This window comes from Lissotriton vulgaris, chromosome 3_1 (genome assembly GCF_964263255.1).
Source record: "Lissotriton vulgaris chromosome 3_1, aLisVul1.2, whole genome shotgun sequence".
Classification (NCBI taxonomy): Eukaryota; Metazoa; Chordata; class Amphibia; order Caudata; family Salamandridae; genus Lissotriton; species Lissotriton vulgaris.
The window spans coordinates 1,888,362,657-1,888,386,991 of record NC_141689.1 but is presented as its reverse complement, the minus strand read 5'-3'; the positions used below and the strand labels follow the sequence as shown (position 1 = coordinate 1,888,386,991).

Here is a 24,335-nt window from a genome sequence, read left to right as displayed (position 1 = left end):
CTTTCTCCTTCCCAGAAAATCACTAGCGGGGATACAAAATCCGTTTATAAACTTTGAAAATTAATTAAATACCCAGGGGACTGGGGTGCATATCAGGCAACTTTTGAACCTTGTTGTCGACTTTATGGGAGGGTTGTTTAGGCAGTGGTCTCATTTTATTGTGGCTGGAGAGAAGAAATGTGATTAAAATAAATGTCCTTTCACGAATGCTGTACCTCTTTCAAGCCTTGCCGATTAAAATACCATCAACATCTTTGCACAGATCAAGCAGCTTTCCCTACAATTTGTTTGGCAAAATAAAAGAGCCGGATTTGCATACAAGATTCTCAGCTTCCCAAAGAAATCGGGTGGCATGGTCCTCCCAGATTTCTGACCTATTATCGAGCAACACAACTTAGACAAATTGTGGGTACATGGGGATGCAGCAATAGTGGGAACCAATATGGACCTTGCTTGGCAACCTGCAGAAGACGGGTATTTAAACACTGACCTTGGTACCCCTGGTAAGAAGTTTAATTTGGACGGGACAGAAAAGTATCAATACATTCAACTCAAAAACTGGGTACTGAACCCGGAATTTAAATAAGCAGCAACCAGAGATTTGACCTTCTTTGAGAAACCGGTGCGACTTGTGGGAGAAACTATAGGTCTCATCTCCACCTTATATAGGCTCCTACAAGAAATAGCAGAGCCAGTACTGCACCAATCCAAAAATATTGGGCTGACTTGTTGAAAACTGAAATAAATGAGAAGCAATGTCCTATGTAGCAATAAGAGAAGGAAATCTAGTCAAGTCAAGTCAAGTCAAGTCAATAAATTTATATAGCGCGCTACATACCCAGAGGGTCTCAAGGCGCTTGAGGAGGGGTGGGGAATTACTTCTCGAATATCCAGGTTTTAAGTTGCTTTCTGAATGCTAGGTGGTTTTGAGTGAGGCGAAGGTGAATGGGAAGTGAGTTCCAGGTTTTGGCCGCTAGGTAGGAGAATGATCTTCCTCCCATGGTGGTTTTGTTGACGCGGGGAATCGCAGCGAGGGCTTGGTTGGAAGAGCGAAGCAGGCGGGAGGGGGTGTAGAAGGAAAGACGTGTATTGAGGCATTTGGGTCCAAGTTCGTAAAGAGCTTTGTGTGCGTGGGTGAGGAGGCGGAAGGTTATCCTCTTATTGACGGGGAGCCAGTGGAGGTCTTTCAGGTGACTAGAAATGTGTTCTTTATGCGGGATGTCTAATATGAGTCTGGCTGATGCGTTCTGGATGCGTTGGAGTTTTTTCTGAAGTTTTGCGGTGGTACCGGCGTAAAGGGTGTTTCCGTAGTCCAGGCGGCTTGTAACCAGTGCGTGGGTGACCGTTTTTCTAGTTTCGGTGGGGATCCAGCGAAATGTTTTTTTGAGCATGCGAAGAATGTTGAAGCAAGATGAAGAGACGGCGTTGACTTGTCTGGTCATCGAGAGTGAGGAATCCAGGATGACGCCTAGGTTCCGTGCGTGATCCGTCGGAATGGGTGCTTTTCCAAGGGCTTCTGGCCACCAAGAGTCGTCCCAGGCGGAGGGGGAGGTGCCTAGGATGAGGACTTCTGTTTTGTCTGAATTCAGTTTCAGACGGCTATGCTTCAACCATTCGGCTACCTCTTTCATTCCTTCATGTAGGTTGGTTTTGGCGATGTTTGGGTCTTTGGTGAGTGAGAGGATCAATTGGGTGTCATCCGCGTATGAGATGATGTTGAGGTTGTGTTGGCGTGCGATGGTCGCGAGGGGGCTCATGTATATGTTGAAGAGGGTGGGGCTGAGTGAGGATCCTTGTGGCACGCCGCAGATGACTTCAGTGGACTGACTTGAATGGTGGGAGGCGTACTCTCTGAGTTCTTCCAGCAAGGAATGAGGTGATCCATTCCAGTGCTTTTCCTTGGATTCCGATGTTTCTGAGTCGTTGTAACAGGGTGTTATGACAGACTGTGTCGAAGGCTGCGGAGAGGTCGAGGAGGATGAGGGCGACTGTGTCTCCATTGTCCAGTAGAGTTCGGATGTCGTCTGTTGCTGCGATGAGTGCGGTCTCAGTACTGTGTTTGGCTCGGAAGCCGGACTGTGAGGAGTCGAGGGATTTGTTGGCTTCAAGGAAGGCGGCGAGCTGGTTGTTGACAGCCTTCTCGATGACCTTGGCCGGGAATGGAAGGAGCGAGATGGGGCGGTAGTTTTTGAGTTCGGTGGGGTCAGCAGTGGGTTTTTTCAGAAGGGCGCTGAGTTCGGCGTGTTTCCAGCTTTCTGGGAAGGTGCCGGAGTTGAGGGAGCAGTTGATGACGTCTCGGAGGTGTGGTGCTATGATGGAGTCTGCTTTGTTGAAGATGTGGTGAGGGCATGGGTCTGTGGGGGATCCTGAGTGGATGGAGTTCATCAGGCGGATGGTGTCCTCAGTGGAGATTGTGTTCCAGTCATTAAGGATGTTCGTGGGGGGTGGAGGTACGGCGGAGGGTTGGGTGGGTTGGTCTTTGAGTTGGTTATCGAAGCTGTTGTGGATGTCTGCGATTTTGTCGTGGAAGAACGTAGCTAGGGAGTCACAAAGGGTTTGAGAGGGGGAGATGTCGTTGGAGTTGGCAGAGGGGTTGGTAAATTCTTTGACGATGTTGAATAATTCCTTGCTGTTGTGGGCGTTTTTGTCTAGTCGGTCTTTGAGTGCGGTTTTCTTGGCAGTCCGGATCAATTGGAGGTGTATGCGGGTGGCGTTTTTGAAGGCGTCCCTGGTGTTGGTGTTTGGGTCTTTTTTCCAGGCCTTCTCAAGGGAGCGACAGAGTTTCTTGGATTTCTTAAGATCCTCGTTGAACCAGGGGGCGTTTTTGCTGCCTGGTTTGATTTGAAGTTTTTTCAAAGGTGCTAGGTTGTCGCGGTGTTGGTTAGCCATTGAGTAAGGTTAATGGCTGCTTGGTTGGGGTTCGATGATTGGGCAGGGGGGTTTTGAAGAAGCGATGAGGAGATCTGATCGATGGTGATTTTGTTCCAGTTTCTTCGCAGGGTAGATTGAGGATGGTTATGGGTTGTGGTCTTATTGTAAGTGAAGTGAACGCAGCTGTGGTCCGTCCATTGGAGAGCTGTGGTGTGACTGAAGGAGATGTGTTTGCTGGAGGTGAAGATAGGGTCGAGAGTGTGACCTGCGTGGTGTGTGGGGGTATTAACAAGTTGTTTGAGTCCGAGGTTGGCGAGATTGTCGAGGAGGTTGATGGTGTTGTTGTCGTTGCTCTTTTCCAGGTGAAAATTGAGGTCTCCCAAGAGGATGTAGTCCTCGGAGGAGAGGGCGTGTTGGGTGATAAAATCAGTGATGTCTTCAGTGAATTGTGCACGTGGTCCCGGTGGTCTGTAGAGGAGGGTGCCTCTCAGTGTGGTCTTGGGGTCGGTGTGGATCTGGAAGTGAAGGTGTTCGGCGCTAGAGAGGTTGACGTCCGAGCTGGTTGAGACGCGGATGGAGTTCTTATGGACGATGGCGATGGCTCCTCCTGTTTGGTTGGTGCGGTCTTTTCGGATGATCTTGTAGCCATCCGGGATGGCTATGGTGATGTCTGGGGCTGAAGAGGTGTTCATCCAAGTTTCTGTTAGGAAGGCGACGTCTGGAGAGATGGTGACTAGTAGATTCCAAAGGTTGATGGCGTGGCTGTGGACCGATCGGGTGTTGAGAAGGAAGCATTTAAGGTGGTTGGCGTCAGATCTATGTTTAGTGTTATTGGATGTGGAATTGGTATTTGTGCCGTCAAACTGAGTTGCATGTGAATGGTCCATGGGTGTGTCCTGGTGCGGCTTGGGCGCAGTTGGGGAGTCGGCCGGGGTTTAAAGCAAGGAGGGAGGAGGAATCGTATGTAATGCGGGTGGGCTGGGCATTGCGTGGACCAGGGGGTCTGGCGCTGGGCGCGGTCCAGGCGCGGACGGGCGTAGACGGGCTTACCTTTGGCGCACCTTCGGCGCGGCCGCAGCGCGTGGACGCTGCGCGTTGGGACATCTGACATAAATGGAGAGTGGAGGGGGGCGGAGCGTGGGAGGGGCAGCTGGGAGGCGGGATCTGGGAGGAGCCACGGGCTGCCGAGGGTAAACAGAACCGAAACTGAGACACAGCCGGAGTGGGCAACACGCTCCAAAATACAGAGAAAAGCACCCCACACAATCGTCTCTTCCCCTCCCCAACTATCAGTAATGCGCAGCAGGAAAACAATACTGTGCAAGCAGGCAGATATCACCAAGCTCCAAGTGCACTAATGTAATAACGAGTAAATAAACTGCTAAACGATACCAAGCGCTGAGTGCGCTTCACCAGCAGGCAGGCAGGCGCGAAAACAGTCAGCAGTGAGTGCAGCGTCTGGGGGAGGCAGAGGGCAAGGGGAGCGACCGCACAGGACAGTGTCCACTCGGTCACTGTCTAAAAGTATATTGGGGCGGGAGGCACAATACAAGACATATGCCGAACTCAAACGATATCTGCTGGAGAGAGTCTGGTATGAGAGAAATTTCAAACATATATGGTGGGAATCTCCACTTATCTAACCATTGTTGGGAGATGCTTTAGACAGAATGCAGAAGATACTGGAATATCCCATATCATGCAACACAGCTCATGTATATTGGTGATGTGCCATTCCACTCTACAACATCAAACCAAAGCTGATCACCTATTGATATGGAACTGTTTAGGAGCCGCAAAGAATACATTCTTAAAGAAGAGGGAACACCCCCACCCTCACCCCCCGCCCCAGTCTCGCTTTGGTACCTTAGCCTATGGAAGCTGTAAGCCATGGAAAAGTTCTCATTCTTTATCTGGAGCTAAATTACACTTTTCAGATATACGGCCCATTGTTGGGGTTTTTGGAGAGGGGATTCAAAGGACAATATACCCTGACAGACTCCTAACCCTGAAAATATTTAATTGATATCTAGGTATCACAGAGCATCTCAAGCAAACATACAAGGAGGACATTGACTACAAAAGAACTGGGAAAACTGTTAATCATAAGGGTTCAGAATATTAAGCAAGATAAGACTTTGACTAATTGATAATGTAAGGACACTTTAGTCTGCACCCAAGCATGGCGTGCAGACCAGGAATTCGAAGAAATCTCGGAACTGGAGTTGCACATGAAACAGAATAGGATGTTTTGTAAATGTGAAAAGTACTCATTGGCATTCCTGAATATCTACCTTTTCTGGACAAAGGCCTCTTTATTTATTAATGGCACAGCTGCTTTAACAAAGATGATGATCCTCCTTAGGCAGCAGTTCATCAGAGTGGTTTCTCTTTCCTACAGAGGTGGATATTTAGTTAATTAGAAAGTATGCTCTCCTTACTGATATGGACAAATGCCATACCCAGGCTAAAGCTGAAGGATTGGAAACGGACGTATGAGTTTGGTGTGCTAGTCATTCCCTATTTACTGTGATACTAATTGACCTCCAAGTTACAACATCTCCCAAATGACTTTTTGGTTGAGAAAGTGGCCTGCTGGTGGGTTGCCATGGTATCAAGTCACTAGAGTACCAGTTTTTGAGCATATGGGAATTACAACCCAATGTATTCCATCTGGTCGCTCTGATGTTCAAAATCTGAAAGTGGGCAAGAAATAGAATATTGAAATCAGGGCCATTCACAACTGAGGTGCCAATTTGGAGAAGAAAGAGCTTTCGGGAGCTATATATTGAGGCTGGTATGTCTGTCTGGGTCTATTGATGAACAACACGTACATGAAACAATCCTTTTTAACCTTTGAACAGGGCAGGTCTGTTTTAAGTTTGGGTTGGAAAATTAACTAAGGCATCTTGAGATGCATGGGAAGAGTTTCATGGTCATATAATATTTTAGGTACTGCACATACTTAAAAAGGTTGGACATTCCGCTGTCCTCTTTGTGTCGTTCAAAATCATATCTGTTTAGGCAGAAGTAGGAAAAAGACGAGAAAGAAAATGTCAGATGTAGATTGGATCAAGGAAATAATGTACATCAAGGCATCAGCCAGTAGAGCTAGATTTTTCTGAACTCAGTTTAAGTTTCTACATCTGCAATGCCTTGCCCTGCAATAATCCATCCTCAATGCGCTCTACATGCTCCCTAGGTCTGGTGTTGACAATACTGACTTTTTTAATATGGTCTGATCCAGAGGGGTGGTGTTGGCTTTCTGGACACAGGTAGTTGACAGTCGAGTACCAGGATACTTAAGTCTGTTTTGAACAGCTTACTGGTTCTACAACCTGAGCTCAGAAAAAGCAATGCTCAGATTAGGTTTTTTGTATTGAATCTGCCCCCAGTCATAGAGCTATATGAAACTGCATTGGATACAAACTGTGAGACCTAGTTTTGATAGGGGGTGAATGGATATGTGTTGGGAATTGGGTTATTAGTTGTGTGGCCAGCACAAGTAATAGTTGCTCAATTATCCTCAGTGGGAACCAAACACCCCATTGTAGCGCTTGACTCTCATAGGGTAGCGAGGTGGAGCAGTTAAAGGCCAACTCAAGGGAGGTGCTGTGGTCTAAGAGTCACCAATTACTGGCATGCAATAATAACACTCAATAAATGATTGTCCAGTCAGTAGCTTTTCTTTAAAAAAGTAGAAGTACATTTATTACGCAAACACTACTAAATACTACAAAATAATTTACAAATATAGATTGGCGGATGGAATATATCATAGATGGCATTGGGAAATCACTGGTGACCCCTTAGAGGGGTCACCCAAACATGTCAAGTGAGCTTAACAGTGATTGTGTAACAACTCTATTACTCTGGCATGAATCTTTGTAAGAAGTGAAAAGAAAACACATCCATAAAACTTGCAATCATCCTGAAAACCCAATAAGCATTTATTAGAAATTAACTTTCTGTTTGAGCATTCTTTTAAATATTTGTTACGAAACCGTAGCAATCGGTACAGCCCTTAGAAGGCATCACAGTAATCCAGCAAGGTGAAAAGACATTGCAGAATAACTACACATTTAGCCCCTAGGAGGCATGACCATAGGAAATAAAGCATTACAATATAACCACACAAGGGCATAACCAAACATCAATGCATTAAGCATTTCTAGGCCTGGAAGGCCTTTCACAATGTTCTCAAATGTATGGTCCCTAGAATACAAACTATTCCCAGCTGTAGAACAAGCGCCCCAGTCATGGGAGAGCTTGAAAATGAATTAAAAAAGCAGGGAAGTTGATGATTTTGCCCCCCCCACTCAACTTATGGGGAGGACCCAGATGATGATCCAAGGAGAAAGAGCATGCAGTGCTGAACGTTCTTGTGGTGGTTCCATCGCTCTAGGACCATCACAGGCTCAGTTATGGTCAAAAATGGGTTTTAAAAAGAATGCCCCGCAAAGCATTATGGGGTAAGAATCCAGAGTGCGGTAAATATCATAGTATCAGCTTTCCCACTGAGCCTGGGAGAGCTGCTTGAGATTTCCCTGGTTGCTGCCTTTAAATGTGGCCTCGAGCCGTGCTTCCCTTTTTCGTGGGAGGTAACCGTGTTGGAGGGCAGCACAGGGAGACCACCCCCAGATGCCCTCGCTGGCTTCTCGCTCCGGCAGCATGACCGAGTGCAGGAGCCGGCAGCCCTTCTTTGTGTCTGCCTGAATGTGTACTGTTGGAGCAGCCTCCTGCTGTCATTCTGAGGCCCAGGCAAGGGGTCCTGTGCCCCTTCTGTTTTCTGTGCTTCCCCACATCCTTGCAGTGCTGGGGGTCTGGGGATGGGTTTCCGGGCCCCATTTTTATAAGTCCGCCCAGGGAATGGGGTCCCTGGGCGAGATGAGAACACGAGGAGGAGGCCCCCATGGGTACCTGCTCTATAACTCCTGGTAGTGAGCTCTATCCAACAGCCTTCTCACCTCCAAAGCGGTGCAGTCCTCAAATAACTGGTATTCATGGCTCCGTACGCCAGTTCTCCTCTGTGGCATTGTTGGTGGGTGCTGAAAAGTCGAGGGCTTCTCCCAAATTGGCCTCAGGGGGGAGTAAGGGGGCCAGCCTCACTGAAGGGGGCCAGCCTCACTTAAAGGGGCCAGCCTCACTGACCCTAAGGGAGACCCACTGATCGTGACATCATCTGGACAAAGTCCTGGGTCCTGAGAGGGGCTCAGGGAGTTCCTCCTTACAGTTTTCCATGGCAGTCCCAGGATCCAGCAGCACAGTAGTTAGAAAATCCGCAAGCAAGAGAGAAGTCTCTCCCTTGTGCAAGAGTTTTTAAAGGAGAGAGAAAGGTTCCAGAAGACAGGCCTCCCGAGGACTATCACGGGGCACCACATCATCTCTCCGACCCCCGTCCCAACCCTCCTGTAGAGCATGCTGGGACAGTCCAAGAGGGTGTCATCTAGGAGTCAATGGTCACATTCCCTCTAGGGTCTGGGCACTCTCCTTTGTTCAGTGGGCTTGGGCAGGCCCACTCTAGTACAGTGTAACAGCAGAGTGATTGATTAGGTAATTCTGCCCTACCCCTTTCCAGCTGGGAGAAGTACTGCTAATTGCTCCTTTTTTGTGGGGTGACCTTTGTTCCTGTTGCTGGAGAGAAATGTAATATACCAGACACAGCAGGGGGACAAAAGGCCTGGGCTCTGATCCTGAGCTGAGCCAGAAAAATATGAAAACTCTGGATGACCCATAAGATATAAAGATATCATTTTGAAAGTTACAATAATTTGTTTTCCACAGGTTACACTCTAATCCGAGACATCAATAGTCTATGTAGGCCAAGGGGAAATTAATCTACATTCTAAGGCAGATCACACCCTGTGTGTATAATGGTGTGTCACTACAGTTAAAACCGTAAAGCACACTCACTTTCTCTAATAGTGTACACTACCATCATGAGGCCTATCCCAGGTGAATACCTAACCCTGGGGGGGCGCTAGAGGGCGCCGGGCAAGATGGCCGCACTCATGTGAGGCTCCGCCAGACCGAGCTAATATCCTTACAATATCCTACACATCCTGCCTTTGCCACTTACCAACTTGATGGCTGTGCGTGATTGATACGGTGCGGCATAGTTTGGAGCTGTTTCCGGACCCCGGATTCCTCTTTTGCGGCGAATACTGGCGATTGGCCTTCCCCGCTGGCTCCCGGCCTCGTGGTGTCTGGGCCCAGCCTGCGGCAGTTCACTACGACTGGGGCCTGACTGCTGTGGAGCGGCCCGGCGGCATCTGGCATTGGAGCCGGGAGAGGTGGGAGCGGCCGGAGAAGATCTTGGAGGCCAGCAAGGGTGTGCTGGTCTGTGTAGCGGAGGACGACCGGCAACGGGGCTGGCGCCCGTCTTTGCTGGTAGCGGTGAGTGGGGCAGCGGTCCAGGAAAGTCTGGGGCTGCGGAGGCGGCGTTAGGCCGTACTGGGCTGCTCTGCGCAAACTGCGGCCGGCGAGGGCGGGGTGCAGGCCGGGACGACCGAGAGGATACAACAACGAGGTGACTGCTCCGTGGTGCCTGGGGCATTGCAAATAACTGTGTATGGGACCAGTTGCTGGGCTCGATAGACTCACGTAAACTGAGAAGGGAGTTTGGTGCCCCAAGGAATGAATGGCCTGGGCCTAACTACGATACTGATCGTTTGCCGGTGAAGTGTCAGTGTGGCTCTTATCGGGTGCTGGATCTAACTGAGCCCTTGATTCCGGATGCTATACTAGCCAAACCAATTTTAAATCGATTATTGCTGCGTGGGCCTGGGCGCAGTGACATTGGTTGTGGCGGACTGGTGGCAGCATGGGCAGGCCTGAGAGGAATCAGCCCGAAATCACCTTTGAAACTAGAAAAACTGCAATGTCTTCCTCACAGGCGCCACCGGACACTGAGTCAGCCGGGGCATCCGGAGGGACACCGAATCTAGAGGCCACGCTCGTGGCTATGCAGACGACATTACAGTCCATTAAAGGCACCATGGAGGCAGTTAACCACAGACTTGATCACATGGCCACACAATTCGACAGGCAGAATGAGCGGATGGGGGAAGTTGAACAGAGGGTATCTGCCACGGTGACTAATAAAGTTTTCAACATGGAGCGGGTTTTGGCGGTTATACAGGCCAAGAATGAGGAGTTGGAAGGGCGGTCCTGACGCAACAACATCCGCGTCACGGGGCTGCCGGAATCCACGAATGTTGGCAAAATGGAAGCATTCATGGAACGATTATTGATTGAAATATTTGGGTCTGAACAACTGTCCCGGGTATTCATAGTGGAACGAGTGCATCGCTCTTTAGCGAAACGGCCAGCGCCTGGAACGCCTCCACGTCCCATCATTGCCCGCATACTTAATTATGAAGACAGAGACGTGATCTTGCGCCTGGCACGAGAGAAGGGCACCATAGAATATCAGGGTAACAAACTTGAGTTTTTTCCTGATTTCACGATGGTAGTGCAAACAGCGCGAAAAGAATTCAATGTGGTTAACAAACTTCTCAGAGCGGAAGATATACCATATGCCATGCTGTACCCGACCCGGTCTACGGATCGGGGCGCCATCGGATAACAACATTTTCACCTCTCCCAAAGCGCCCATGGATTGTGCTAAAAAGCAAAAGAAGAGAAAACGAGACTCCAATGTGGCGCAGGATAGGGAGGAAGACCTACACGACGAAGTTGCATGAGCCTTTGATCCTTTCGGACAACTCAGTAATCCTTGATCCCCTTAGCTGGGGTGCTGATGCCAATTGATAAGACCACTCTCATCACTGACACTTCGGCGATACATAACTTTAACTGTTGGGTAGTGGGTTTGTGCATCTTTGCACTTTTAATGGTAATGCACACACTCCAGCTGACACTACAAGACTTATGCACTGATTGAGTTAACAATTGTTAAGGGCATACAGCTGGCCTTATGGGACCACTCTTTCCTGTAAGAATATTAGAAGGATATGGACTAGGGATTGGCTGCTTGCTGGAATTGCCGCTTGATACAGTATTGTAATGTATTAATGGTTGCATAATGGCGCTACACAGAACACTGTTTGGGGTAACGCCTATCAGTCTGCACAGTACAGAAATGCTATGATGTAGGCCACGGCGCTGAGGTGGCAAAGGTTGACTGTTCACACAAATGGCTTGGTTCTCTCCTGGTAAGGCTACTAACGGGAGTTGAGCGCCTCTACGCCCCCACGTATGGGAGATCCCCACAATATGTTTGGAGCAGGGTTGGGAGTTTGGAGTATGGGGGGGTGGGGAAGGCTTTGGCAGGTTGGGGGGTGCTTAAGTGGGTGGGGGTAGGGCAGGGGGTTACCAGGGATCTCAGGATTGGGTCGTTTACTTTAATGTTCCGAGCGGGAGGTCAGGAGGGCTGGGAGATGGGAATGGGATTTGATGGTTTGAATACCACTTTGCCTTTAAGATGATTTCTGCAGATGGTTGGTTGGTTCGCTGCTTTGTAATTAGCATGGGTGCTGGGCGGTGAGCTCGCTCTCTATGTTTCAAGATACAACTGAGGAAAGGTCATATGGATAAGGGGGGCAAGATTAATTGGATCACATGGAATATAAGGGGACTGAACCGACCACAAAAAACGAGACAGGTGTTGGCATTTTTAAACAGACATGGAGTGCAGGTGGTCTTCCTCCAGGAGACGCATCTTAAGGGGAGGGCGGCGGAGACAGTGGCTAGGCAATGGGCGGGCACTAGATTAGCATCAAACTACTCCTCATATGCTCGCGGAGTCATGATCCTGATTTAAAAAAATGTACCGTTTGTTTCACTACATGAGGAAATTGACAAAGAAGGTAGATATATTATATTACATGGGAAACTGTGTGGTACGCTGATAACGATGGTCAATGTATATGGTCCAAATATTGATGACCTGAATTTTATGTCACTCTGTGGAAAAAGGTATATGCTCTGCCACCCTCGGCAATTATATGTGGAGGGGATCTGAATGTCACACTTGATAGTACGTTGGATAGGAAAGATGACAGACCTTACACGCATAGGAAAGCAGCAGAAGCGGTGAGTGATGGTATGAATGGGCTAGGATTGGTGGATGTGTGGCGACTGGGGCACCCAGGAGTGAGAGAAGGTACTTGTTATACATCAGCACATGACAGATGGTCGCGGCTGGGCTATTGGTTGGAGACACGGGATGTTAGCGGCTGGGTCATGAAAGTGTGCCATTTACCCAGAACGCTATCGGATCATGCTCCAGTGCTCATGGAGGTATGGATGCCGTTGCATGCACCTGCTCCCTTCTCGTGGCGTCTGTCACCTGGTACTTTGACAGACCTGGTATTACTGAGAAACTGAGGACAATTATTGAAGAATTCTTTGACAAAAATGTTGGCTCTGTTGAGAACATGGGAACAGTATGGGAGGCCTTTAAGGGGACGGTAAGGGGAGCGTGTATTGGGCTGCAATCTGGAGTGCTAAAGTCGCTGAGGGATTCCATGGATAAACTGGAGAGTGAATTGTTGTCTCTAGAACGACAACATGAGCTGCAACCGGCGGAACCTCTGTTGGCTGACATACGGGTGAAAGTCACTGAATATAACGAACTAGCAGAACAGGAGGTTAAGTTCTTGTCCAAACGTGCCAGGGCACGGTATTATGGTGAGGGGAGACGTCCGGGACGTGGACTGGCAGACAGACTTAAAGAACCGTGGGCTAGGCACTGTGGAGTACAGGAGATTATGGATGGGGACACCACCGTGACTAGCGCGGATGGTATCCTGGATTGTTTTGTGCAATATTATGAGCAGATGTATGAGCATCGGGAGACGGCAAGGGAGGACGACATAGCGAACTACCTGGAGGACATAGCGATGGTATGGCTTTCGAAGGGACAGCAAGATTTCCTAATGCATCACATTAAGGAGGGGGAGTTTCGGGATGCAATTGCGGCATTGCCAAACGGTAAAGCGGCTGGAACTGACGGCTTGCCGTCTGAATTTTATAAGGAGTATGTTGATTTACTTTTACCCCACTTGGCGATGGTGCTGGAAGAGGCGTTAGAGCAGGGACAGTTACCAACAACGATGAGGGAGGCATTGTTGGTGGCTCTGCCGAAACCGGGCAAGCCATGAAATCAATGCGAGTCATATTGCCCTCTATCCCTGATGAACACGGATGTTAAGATTATTGCCAAGGTGCTAGCAACGAGGTTGCGACTGATATTGCCGGTTATGGTGCTGCCGGATCAGTCCGGCTTTATCCCCCTTCGCTCCACGACTCATAATTTGAGGGCTCTGTTTGCAGTTCTGCATCTTCTTAAGCCAGATCTTGCTGCGGTGGTGATACTGCTGGATGCTGCGAAAGCATTCGACTCTGTGGCATGGCGATATATGATAGCAGTGCTGCACCGCATGGGAGTGCCGTTCTTTTTTACATCCTTAATCACTCTGCTTTACACGAATCCAATTGCGCGAGTGCGGGTTAACGGTCATGTGTTGGCACCTTTCCCAGTGCAGAGGGGGACTAGGCAAGGTTGTCCCCTCTCACCCTTACTGTTTGCTATAATATTGGAGCCCCTAGCATGTATTCTGCGGCAAAGGTATGCAGACACCGCATTACGATTCCCTCTCAGGTCCCTGGCGGTATCTATGTATGCCGATGATATGGTTCTGTATGTAAGGGAACCTGTCCAAAATTTGGAAAGAGTACTTCGGGAATTTATTCAATTTGGGCGATTTTCGGGCTTATCCATCAATTGGGATAAATCCATATTGCTACCCCTCACGGACGTCACGCTGCCATTCCCATTGGAATTTCCATTGGCGTGGGCGACGGAACCAGTTCGTTACCTGGGAATCTGGGTGCACAGGGATTGCCAAGAGATGATTCGAGCTAACTACGGAGTGGCTATTTCAAAATTGGAAGATCAGGTCACACGCTGGATTTGGCTACCGCTCTTGTTTGCTGATCGGGTCTCCCTGATTAAAATGGTAGTTCTGCCTAAGTTCTTGTACTATTTTGTTCACGTACCAATTGCCCTGACGACTCATTTTTTTGCGCAGCTTCAGTCATTGTTGATTACCTTGGCCTGGGCAGGGAAGAAGCCACGTGTGAAGTGGGATGTCTTAACAAAACCTTACGAGCTGGGAGGTTTCGCTGTGCCGGACATGAGACTGTATTATTTATGTGCTCAGGCTCATTTTGCTACTTACTGGCTATCTGCTCCACCATATACGCCACATGTGGCACTTGAAGCGAGCGCAGTATTTCCTCTGCCCCTGAAGGCGATGATAGTGAATCCGCACTCGGTGTTTGACAAGGGTGAAGTGGATACGGTGCAGTGTACGTCTAAGGCTTGGGGAGAACTAGGCAAGCGATCGAACAAGTTGCCATTATATGCCCCGAGTATGCCGTTGCTGTATCATACTAAGGTCTCGGTATTGAGTGAAATAGGAGCTTTACAGTTGCTGCAGGGTGCAGGGATTAACACTATGGGAGATGTATTCCCGATTGCCAGATTTCTTCCTTTACAGACTGTTAGACCTGACATCATTGGCTTGAGTCTCTCCTCCATTTTTTCTGTTTGCCTCTACTGTGTTACGATGTTTTGCTGGTATATGCTTTGGGCGCCGTGTCACTGCTGATCAGTGCCATAGCGCAAGTGCTCCCGCTGTTAAAATGATGTATCTATTGTATCCATGTTTGGCTTATTTGGTTTACTGTCAGTCCCTAGTCTAGTGCACCAGGAGTGCCAGGGCTTGTAAATACAAATGCCGCTCGTGGGCTTGCAGCACGTGTCGTGCCACCCACAGGAGCGGCCTTGTAAAAGAATGTCTACGGGTCGGTCATTGCGAGACCCACGTGCAGTCTTGCACTGTCACGTCGGCTGCGCAGGTATACCTACCTGCCAGCCCTCCAACCTTCCCTTAACTTCATGTTAGTCACCCCTATGGTAGGCCGTGAGCAGGGTGCATTGTAAGTGTAAGGTAGGACAAGCCTGACCAAGTTGGCCTGTCCTGATAGTGAAGTGCCGCCATCTTAGGGCTACACTATTGCGAGGTAGCCTGCTCTCCGTTGGATAGAATGGGCCGCCGGGATTATTAACGCTATAATCCTAGCCGGCTCGGGGAGCATGGTGCAATGTCGAGTTTGGTATCCCTGAACTCGGGGTTTAATTACGCATCCGTTGGTGTGGATGGTTTTTGGACTCTGGGTTCGAAAATAGCACTTTTAGAAAGTGTCTATTTTCTTGTCTAACCATATCTGGTCTCTGCTGGTCTTGCGTGTATGTGACAGGAGCTGGGTGGCTCCAAGAGGTCTGGATGAGTCAGTGTGGGATGAGTGGGACATTACGTTGAGAGTAGGGGGAGAGTAGTTGTTGATAGCCTGCCTTGCCTGATACAATGCTGGCTCCACCTCCTGCCGAGCGACTGATGGCTCTGTACCTGCCATGGACGATCCTAGCCCCACCTCCTGCCAGGAGGGCGATAGCTCTGCTCCTGCCAGTGTCAATGCTGGCTCCACCTCCTGCGGGGCGTCTGAGCACCCGGCCCGGCTCAATGAATAGGCCAGGTGCTACTGCCTAGCTCCACCCACCACAGACCCAGGGTGTTGGGAAATCCCCGGCATAGACAAAGGGATCAAAGACGAAAAGGGGTATAAGAGGAGGACCCCTGAACTAGGAAATCAGATCACTTCTGACAAGGAACCCTGTAACCAAGGACAAGAAGCCTGCTGATCTAAAGGACTGCTTACCCCTTCTGCCAGTGTGCTGTTGTTGGGGGAATCCTGCAGTGCTTCTTTATTTTTGCCAAGGAACCAGGAGAGAGGAACTTTGTGTGTACTCTCACGCTTGCTAAGAAAATCTCCAAGGACTGGAAGAGTGCCAGTCTCCTGCCGAAGTCACAGGGCTAAAGGACTTCACCTGCTAAAAAGTGCTATCCGCTGGAAGTGTGAATCCAGCACCTCTGAAAGAACCAGCAACCACGACGATCGGACGCTGGGCCCGACCGACGCCAGCAGCAACGCCAGTGAGTAGGAGTACGGCTCTAACTCCAGAGGACCTCGTGTCTGCCCCGCTGCTGATCGCATCAACCGTGTGCCCCTCGACGCCGTGAGCGCTGCTCACTCTGTGCAACTGCATCATCGACAACGCCTGCTGAGGCCTGATCGACACCGAAGACGCGACGCCGGATTGCTCGACGCCGCTGATCATCGTGTGCTTCATTTTCCTAAGGTACTGTGTTGTTGGGGGTCCGTGTGACTCCAGGCCCGACGCAGCGCTCCTCGCGGTCGACGCCGAACCTGTGGATTATCTCTGCCCAGCGTTGTGTAGCTCCCGTGTGAGTTACCCTGTTGCTAAAGAACTGTGTTTCCAAGAAGAAGATTTGCTTGATATAAAAGACTCGTGTGCTAAAGAAGAACTACCTTTGAACTATCCTTTTTCCTTCCTAAACGTATTTATTCCGATTGTGTACAGTTTTGCCGTTATTTTGGTCTTGTGCTAAGCCTTATATAAAAATACTTATTTTTATAATACTACGGTGTCGTGTCCATTTGTAGTGTATTCACTGTATTACTGTATGTGGTCATAATTGCTTAACACACAGCCTCTGAGATAAGCCTGTTCTGCTCTGCCAAGCTACCAAGGGGGTGAGCAGGGGTTATCGAAGGGTGTGATCCCCTTGCCCTGACTAGAAAAGGAGTGTCCCTATTTGTCAGAAGTGTATACCTCTGCCAACTAGAGACAGCCGGTTCTAACACAGACCCTATTAGAACAGACGACTAACACGACTATGGCCACGTTCATTTACGTCAGGTTACGGGCTGCATTGCGAGCTTTATATCCTACTTTCCCGGATGAGCCACCGGTGCTGGGTGCCTTACAGCTGTTATATACAACTACTAATCGAATGAAATTAATCTCCCGGTTGTATCGGGCCTCACAGGAGGATGAAGGCGGAGGCGGTGTGATTGCTAAAGCAAGATGGGATGCACCATCGCTGAACCATTGAGCGATGATGAATGGTCTGAGTGCTGTTCTATGACTGGTGGGTTTGCAGCAAATGGAAATGTTCGTCTCATTCACTATAAATTCTTGCAACAATGGTATTACACACCTGCACAGTTGGTTTAGGATTGTCTTCGCGACACGTCAAATTGTGTACGATGTAGTATGGAAGGCGCCGACTTTATCCATTTGGCCTGGGGGTGTGAGCGTGTGGCGGAGTTCTGGGCAGCTGTGACTGCAGCGTTATCTGAAATGACATCAATTGAAATTGCTGCTGACCCGCGCTTATGCTTGCTGGGTATGGCCTCTGGAGTGCCTGCCAGAATGCGACGACTAGTAGTTTTGGCGCTACAGATTGCTAAGCGCAGAGTGGCTGTTTGCTGGGGTGGGAGACGTGCACCAGATGTCAAACTATGGCTGCAAGACATGGCATATTGTCGTGATCAGCTGACCTGTTATTATGAAGAACTGCCTGTCACCTCACGCCCACGTGATGTTTGGGGCCCATACACTGCGTATATGCTGTCTAAACTTGATGACGATTGATATGTGACATAACCATAAGGACCCAGTGATGGACAAAGGTACCCCCGGTTAGTCTTAATTGTGCAGATGTCCACTGTCAAGCTGTAATTATGATACTGATGTTCCTCTGCTCGTCATGTGAATATTTATTATAGGATAGAAATGGATGGACCCCTTGACTTGCCTCCGTTTGCCTGTGCCACAGTTTCTCTCCATGAGAAAGCCCCCTGCATGCCCTGACCAATACATCAACCAGAGCTGTGATACATTCCATATCCCATATACCTTGATTACCTTTTGATTTTGTGTATTAATGGACGAAGCTATGGTTGGAAACCTGGGTTATTTGGGAGGGGGGATGTTAAAGTATTCCGTTGTTATTATTATGGTATAACCAAAAATGAGACTGCTTATAAATCTGTATAATGATAATACAAGACTCAGGTTCATCACGTAAAATTGCTGTACACCTTGCCTTTGGTCTCGCCTATTGAGATTCCTCATGATACTTAAGGTATGCACATGAAGTGATTTGCGGCCGGCCCTCTTTTCGGGTTGTGGGCCAAACGCTGTGTTCTTGTAATAAGGTACAATAAAGGTCTTCAAAAAAAGAAGAAGAATACCTAACCCTGCAGAGTAACCATTGCACCAGGCTACCTGTGCGCTGTTACTAGGCTGAGGACGTCAGTAATATTCTGTGCGCAGCCCACACACATTTTCATGTGTAACCAGTCAAGTGCACCTTAACCTTGCTGTGTCACCTTATCTTAAAAGGTGGATACTGGTGGTAAACATGCACAGTTTACCATGTGATTACCATGGGTGAGACACCAGTATTGAGGCTCAACCACCGCAAAAAGTTTTAAAAAAGCAGGTGATCGAAAAAGCTAATAATCTGGGCATACTGCTGGGGCAGAACCCAGTGCAACAACATGCAGGAGTGGTTGGGTAAAGCAAAAATCCAAGTGATGTGAGTCATTACAGATGAGAGGCTATACATACATCTGAGAGACTAGAACACATTGTGGACTGTATTTCAGCAGGATATGCAGAAGTTGACTCACGATGAAAATCCTTTTACAAAGGTGTTTAGAGGAAATCCAAATGATGTGCTAATAAAAAACACATATAGAATTCACTGCAATCAGACTGAAATACGAAAAGAGAGGACAGCAACAAATCAGTCCATCTTCAAAATTCAAACACTCTGTCGATTCAATCAAAAAACAATTATCTAGGCAGTTATTCATTTCCTTCACATAGGCATGCGCAAAATATTAGCAAACTTTGTACCGTATTTTTTCAGATGAGTAATAGATTCCATACATCATTGTGTTCCCTAATGATTCAAGTGTCTTCGGCCACTTTATGCCTCATTGAAAAGAACGTTATTGCTATTGGAAATAATTAGAATTTTATACACATGAAATACATACCGAATTTCTTAATAAAGGAGTAGATTCTGATGAAACTGTCCGTGGATTAACATCAGTTTTCACAAACAAAAATATGACGGCACTGCAAGAACAACAGAAAAATAAATTTAAAGTGTGAACAGAAAGAATAACCTTCATCAAACCAAAAAAAGGTTTTCAAAATTAGGCACCATCACCATTAGTTCCATCAGTAGCGGCCATCCCCTGCCAAAGTGAGGGGCTGGGGGGGGGGGGGGGGGGGGGGGGGGCAGAGACAGAAGGAGGTGGGGAGGGGGCAAAAAAAAAAAAAAAAACTTACCTTGACGCTGTGACGCTGTAGTCTCCGGCGTATCGCCTCGTCATTCTGATCCTGTGCATAGGCTCCCGACCTGCCGTGCGGCCAATCCTGAAGCTGCTCTCGCATGAGACCAGCGTCAGGGTTGGTTGTTGTGCTGGCAACTTGCTCTCCCAGCAGACTAGGAGCCTATGCCGCTCTCTACAGCCCCAGCAACACGGCTGAGCCTGGAGAAAGCTTCACTGTGCATGAGGGGTTCGGCAGGCCTGAGACAGACAGCCAAACACCTCATACACAGTGAAGGGAGTGCCCACCACTCCCCCCCACCAGCAGGGTCATCCACTGGACCCGCCCCCAAGACTCCTCAGTGTCCTGGGGCGGGTCCAGAGTGTTATGTAGTTAGCGGTCTAGTAGCTGGGTGGGTGGAGTTAGCTGGGTGGAAGGGAAGAGGAGGAGTATTGACAGGATGGAGTTAGTTAGAGTAGGGACAGGGACACAGAAGGAGGTAATCAATAAAGCTCCTCTATAAATATATATAGATTTGTCTGTCGTCATTTCAGAGACACGACAACTGGCGACGAGGGTGGGATTGGCATGTCCATTGCCCACAGAACCCTGCAAGAGTGTCCTCTCCCATGCAGCGTCCAGAAAAGGAGAACGCTGCTGTGCAAAGCGGAGCTGCCGCCTGAAGAGGGAGGCCAGCAGCAGGTGACCCTGTCCCTCCAGCGACTGCAAGGGAGCCAAGAGGGGCCGGAGCAACGAGCGCTGAAACGCTCGAGAAAAGGAAACCCGTTCGCGCCAAAACGCGACTCACGCCTGATGCGTGCAAGTTGGTGTGCACAGCAAGAGCAGAAGTCGGGAGCCCACTCCGGCTCTGCCTAGCACCCCAAAGTGGTGAAGATTGATCCTGTGTAATTTGAGAGATGAATGATGACACCTACATGATATGACTGTAACGTGTATTACTGAAAAAGAACTATAAATAAAGTTTTTTTTAAAAGTAAGTTGCAGTTAAATTGAGGAGATTTTTCAAGGTACCAGACCTGCAGGACTAGTACAATTTGTAGGATTTTTCGAGCACTGCAATGTGAAATCATACTCCTCTGCAGATGAATCTCCACTTATTTCATAGCTTCCAAACACCGCTGCTGAGGTTGCCTCATCAGTATTAAAAACGACTTAAAATTGGATTTAACTTAAAGTTTTCCTGTATCCAAGTAAAAGGGAAATACTACTCAACTATAATAAAATCAACAAATGAGATGAAATCCTACGGTCTACCTCCAAGGGCCCTGCCCCTAACCAGGCCTGGTAACTCGTAATATGATAATTATCCTTGGAGCCACAGATCTCAGCAGTGTCTAATTGAGGCCGTTTTTATTTGAGAATTTTTCCATTCTTACTCTTCCGTCACACTGTTATGGTGGCCAGTGCCTTTCTCTGGTCCTTGTTGGATTATGAAATTCTGCCTAGCTGGATTGGGCAAAAAACAATATACACCAACCGCAAAAGCTTCAACATACTGCAATCAGGCTGGTGTTTAACACAAAATAAATCCACCTATGTTGCTCCTTTTTGTGATCTACTCAATTAGATTTCCATCAATATATGTGCCAGTTTAAGACTGCATGTCTAATATAACAAGCATTGGCATAGCCAATAGACCTCGCCTTTGGGACCTTATAAGTGTTTAGCCAGAGCTATTGGCTTTGCCAGGGTCTTCAAGCTATGTTGTAGAGCAGAGCGGCAGCTGTACAGCATGTTAAAAATGTATAATAAAGTGTTATAAGCATTTCTGTTACCTTATATATACCCAAGTAAACATTGTGTACAAATGAACAACCCTAAGAATCCATACTAACATAATAAAGAGAGAGCCCAAACCTTTGAGGCAGGTAATCTCAGAAACCACAGCATCAATCACAACACCCAATACAGCGTTGGAAAGGGCAGTTGCAGCAGAAGGACATAGGCTATGCAGACGCCCACCATATACATTTAAAAGGTAAAAGAACCGTGGCAGCAAAGTAGTCCCTTGTGGGCGTGTCTGCGTTATGCTGTGGGCGTGTGCTGGGGGCGTGTCAAACGCTGGGGGTGTGTGGTACGTTCCGCCCTTCATGCAATGTCTCATATCGTGTGCTAATCCCACCCTGCTCCCTTTAAATACCCCTGCACCCCATAATCATAATCCACCCTTACTCCTTAAAATACCCCAACACCCTTAAACACTAACCCATCTTAACCCTATAAATATTCCTTGTACCCCAAAACCCAAACCTAGCCCTGAACTCTATAAATACCCCTGTACCTCAAAACCCAAACCTACCCCTGAACCCTAAAAATACCCCTGTACCCCAAAACCCAAACCTAGCCCTGAACCCTAAAAATACCACTGCACCCCAAAACCCAAACCTACCCCTGAACCCTAAAATACCCCTGTACCCCAAAACTCAAACCCAGCCCTGAACCCTTAAAATACCCCAGTACCCCAAAGCCCAAACCTACCCCTGAACACTAAAAATACCCCTGTACCCCAAAACCCAAACCTAGCCCTGAACGCTAAAGATAACCCTATACCCCAAAACCTAAACCTAGCCCTGAACCCTAAAAATACCCTGTACCCCAAAACCCATACCTATCCCTAAACCCTAAAACTACCCCTGTACCCCATAACCCAAAACTATATCTGAACCCTTAAAATACCCAAACACCCCAAAACATATACCTCAGTACCCCAAAACATATACCCCTATACCCATACTTACCTTATCCAAACATTAAAAAAAACATGCTTTTACCATTCATGCATTTACAACGAATTTCCTGGTAAATGTATGCGTGGTGAAAGCATATAAAATGTAATGCCATGCGTTATAATGGCATTGCGGAGTCATGGTACTTTCGTAATGAAAGTATGCGGAGTGATGGTATGCGGAAAGAAAGTTGCGGAATAATGGGTGTTTACCCTCCCCCGGTAAGTACATTGGTGGCACGGCGGCCCACATCTCCAGCAACATACTCATATTTTTTCACCACCCATTTGAACAAGCATTTGCAATGCAATAGGTCTCGCATTAGGAAAGTTTGAGCTATTGGTCTTGTAAATGACAATTTTTTTATTTATGTGTGTTTTTTGAAAATAGCTAAATTAATAGCTTTGTCATTCACAATGCCAATAGTTATAACTTTCGCAAATGTGACACCTATAGCATTTGTAATGCAACATGGTTTGTATTTACGTGACTTAGATGTATTGATATTACAAATAACAATGGCTTTTCATTTTTTTTAATAATTAATACTTAAATAAAAGTGATTGTAATTTATAATGACAGTAGCTTAAAGTTTTGTAAATAACTTTTGTGAAGATTATGTTCAGTGTATTTTATTGTGACGAAAATCCAAGAACAGAAGTGAAATATTTACATCTTTTTGTGACATTTGTAATAAAGCTTGAAGCATTGAGAGAACATATTTGAACCAGTGATGCTGTCGTTGCGCTGAGTGATGCTGTGGTTGCGCTGAGTGATGCTGTGGTTGCGCTGAGTGATGCAGTGGTTGTGCTGAGTGATGCTGTGGTTGCGCTGAGTGATGCTGTGGTTGCGCTGAGTGGTGCTGTGGTGGTGCTGAGTGATGCTGTGGTGGTGCTGAGTGATGCTGTGGTGGTGCTGAGTGATGCTGTGGTAGTGCTGAGTGATGCTGTGGTTGTGCTGAGTGATGCTGTGGTGGTGCTGAATGATGCTGTGGTGGTGCTGAGTGATGCTGTGGTGGTGCTGAGTGATGCTGTGGTGGTGCTGAGTGGTGCTGTGGTGGTGCTGAGTGATGCTGTGGTAGTGCTGAGTGATGCTGTGGTAGTGCTGAGTGATGCTGTGGTGGTGCTGAGTGATGCTGTGGTGGTGCTGAGTGGTGCTGTGGTGGTGCTGAGTGGTGCTGTGGTGGTGCTGAGTGATGCTGTGGTGGTGCTGTGGTGGTGCTGAGTGATGCTGTGGTGGTGCTGAGTGATAATGTGGTGGTACTGAGGGGTGCTGTGGTGGTGCTGAGTGGTGCTGTGGTGGTGCTGCGGTGGTACTGTGGTGGTGCTGAATGATGCTGTGGGGTTGCTGTGGTAATGCTGAGTGATAATGTGGTGGTGCTGAGTGATAATGTGGTGGTGCTGAGTGGTGCTGTGGTGGTGCTGCTGAGTGATGTTGTGGTGGTGCTGAGTGGTGCTGTGGTGGTGGTGCGGAGTGGTGCTGTGGTGGTGCTGAGTGTTAATGTGGTGGTGCTGAGTGGTGCTGTGGTGGTGCTGAGTGATAATGTGGTGGTGCTGAGTGATAATGCCCTGCTTCTTGTGTAACAACCACACATTCACATGTGTTCACAAAGGGAGGTGTGTGTTAGTAATAGAGATTGAAGAAGCAAATTCCACAGGACAGCGGCCTCACCACTTCACTCTGCCTGAGTGAAGTGGTGATAATAAGTGATAATAAATCTTAGACATTCAGCATTTCACTTACTGGGAGAGCTTTAATACTCAGCTTTTCGTCTTTAATGATAGCCGAGGCTTCTGTCATTGCAGCCGGCGCGCGCCTTTGAGGCCCGGGAGCGCGAGGCCTTCGAATGAATGACGAATGCCCGGGTGTGAATGGGGCGCTGAGAGCTGCACAGATGCGAGAGGTGCAGCGGCATTGTGGGAAACCTGCGGCCCAGCGGCCGGAGCTGATGTGAATTTTAATAAGAGGGGGATGACCTCGCCGTGGCCTCCCCTATTGTTGGCACTGAAAAACGCCAGACAAGAAAAAAATACATTTGTGAATAGCAAGTGTCTCAGCAGCTGTGAGTGAAGGATGGGTTAATACGCTTGGAAGTGTTTACTTTCAAAGAAAAAAAATTTGTTTTTGGATAAACCATGTCAAGATGGGAGAATCTTTCAGGGCTTGGAAGATAAAAATATATGGTGAGATTGCCATGTGCCAGTGACGTGTGAGCTACTCGATAATGCTTTAAATCGAGTTGCAAAAATGGGGGTGAAAAGGCACAGAAATGTGTTCATTATCCTTGTGCGGCTGCAGTTAACGCGTGAATGAGTCTGCGCAGTCAGGGGGCCAAGTGATGGTGTGGGTGGCACGTACCCTCGTCATTCCAGTGGTGCCAGTTTCTTCCGTTACGTGCTCCATCAGGATAGACTGGGCACTTGTAGTGGGCGGCAAGTGATCGATCTGTTAGTGAAGCCCCACAGAGTAAA

The 24,335-nt window shown here is 48.1% G+C and overlaps 1 protein-coding gene across 1 annotated transcript in view; it reads right to left on the bottom strand.

Moving 5' to 3' along the window:
• Positions 1–24,335, bottom strand: part of TMEM144 (transmembrane protein 144) — a 230,710-nt gene that overhangs the window by 82,429 nt on the left and 123,946 nt on the right. The window contains exon 6 of the mRNA XM_086962354.1: positions 18,838–18,919. Coding sequence (XP_086818480.1) covers positions 18,838–18,919 — 82 coding nt within the window. The remainder of the gene's footprint in view (positions 1–18,837; positions 18,920–24,335) is intronic.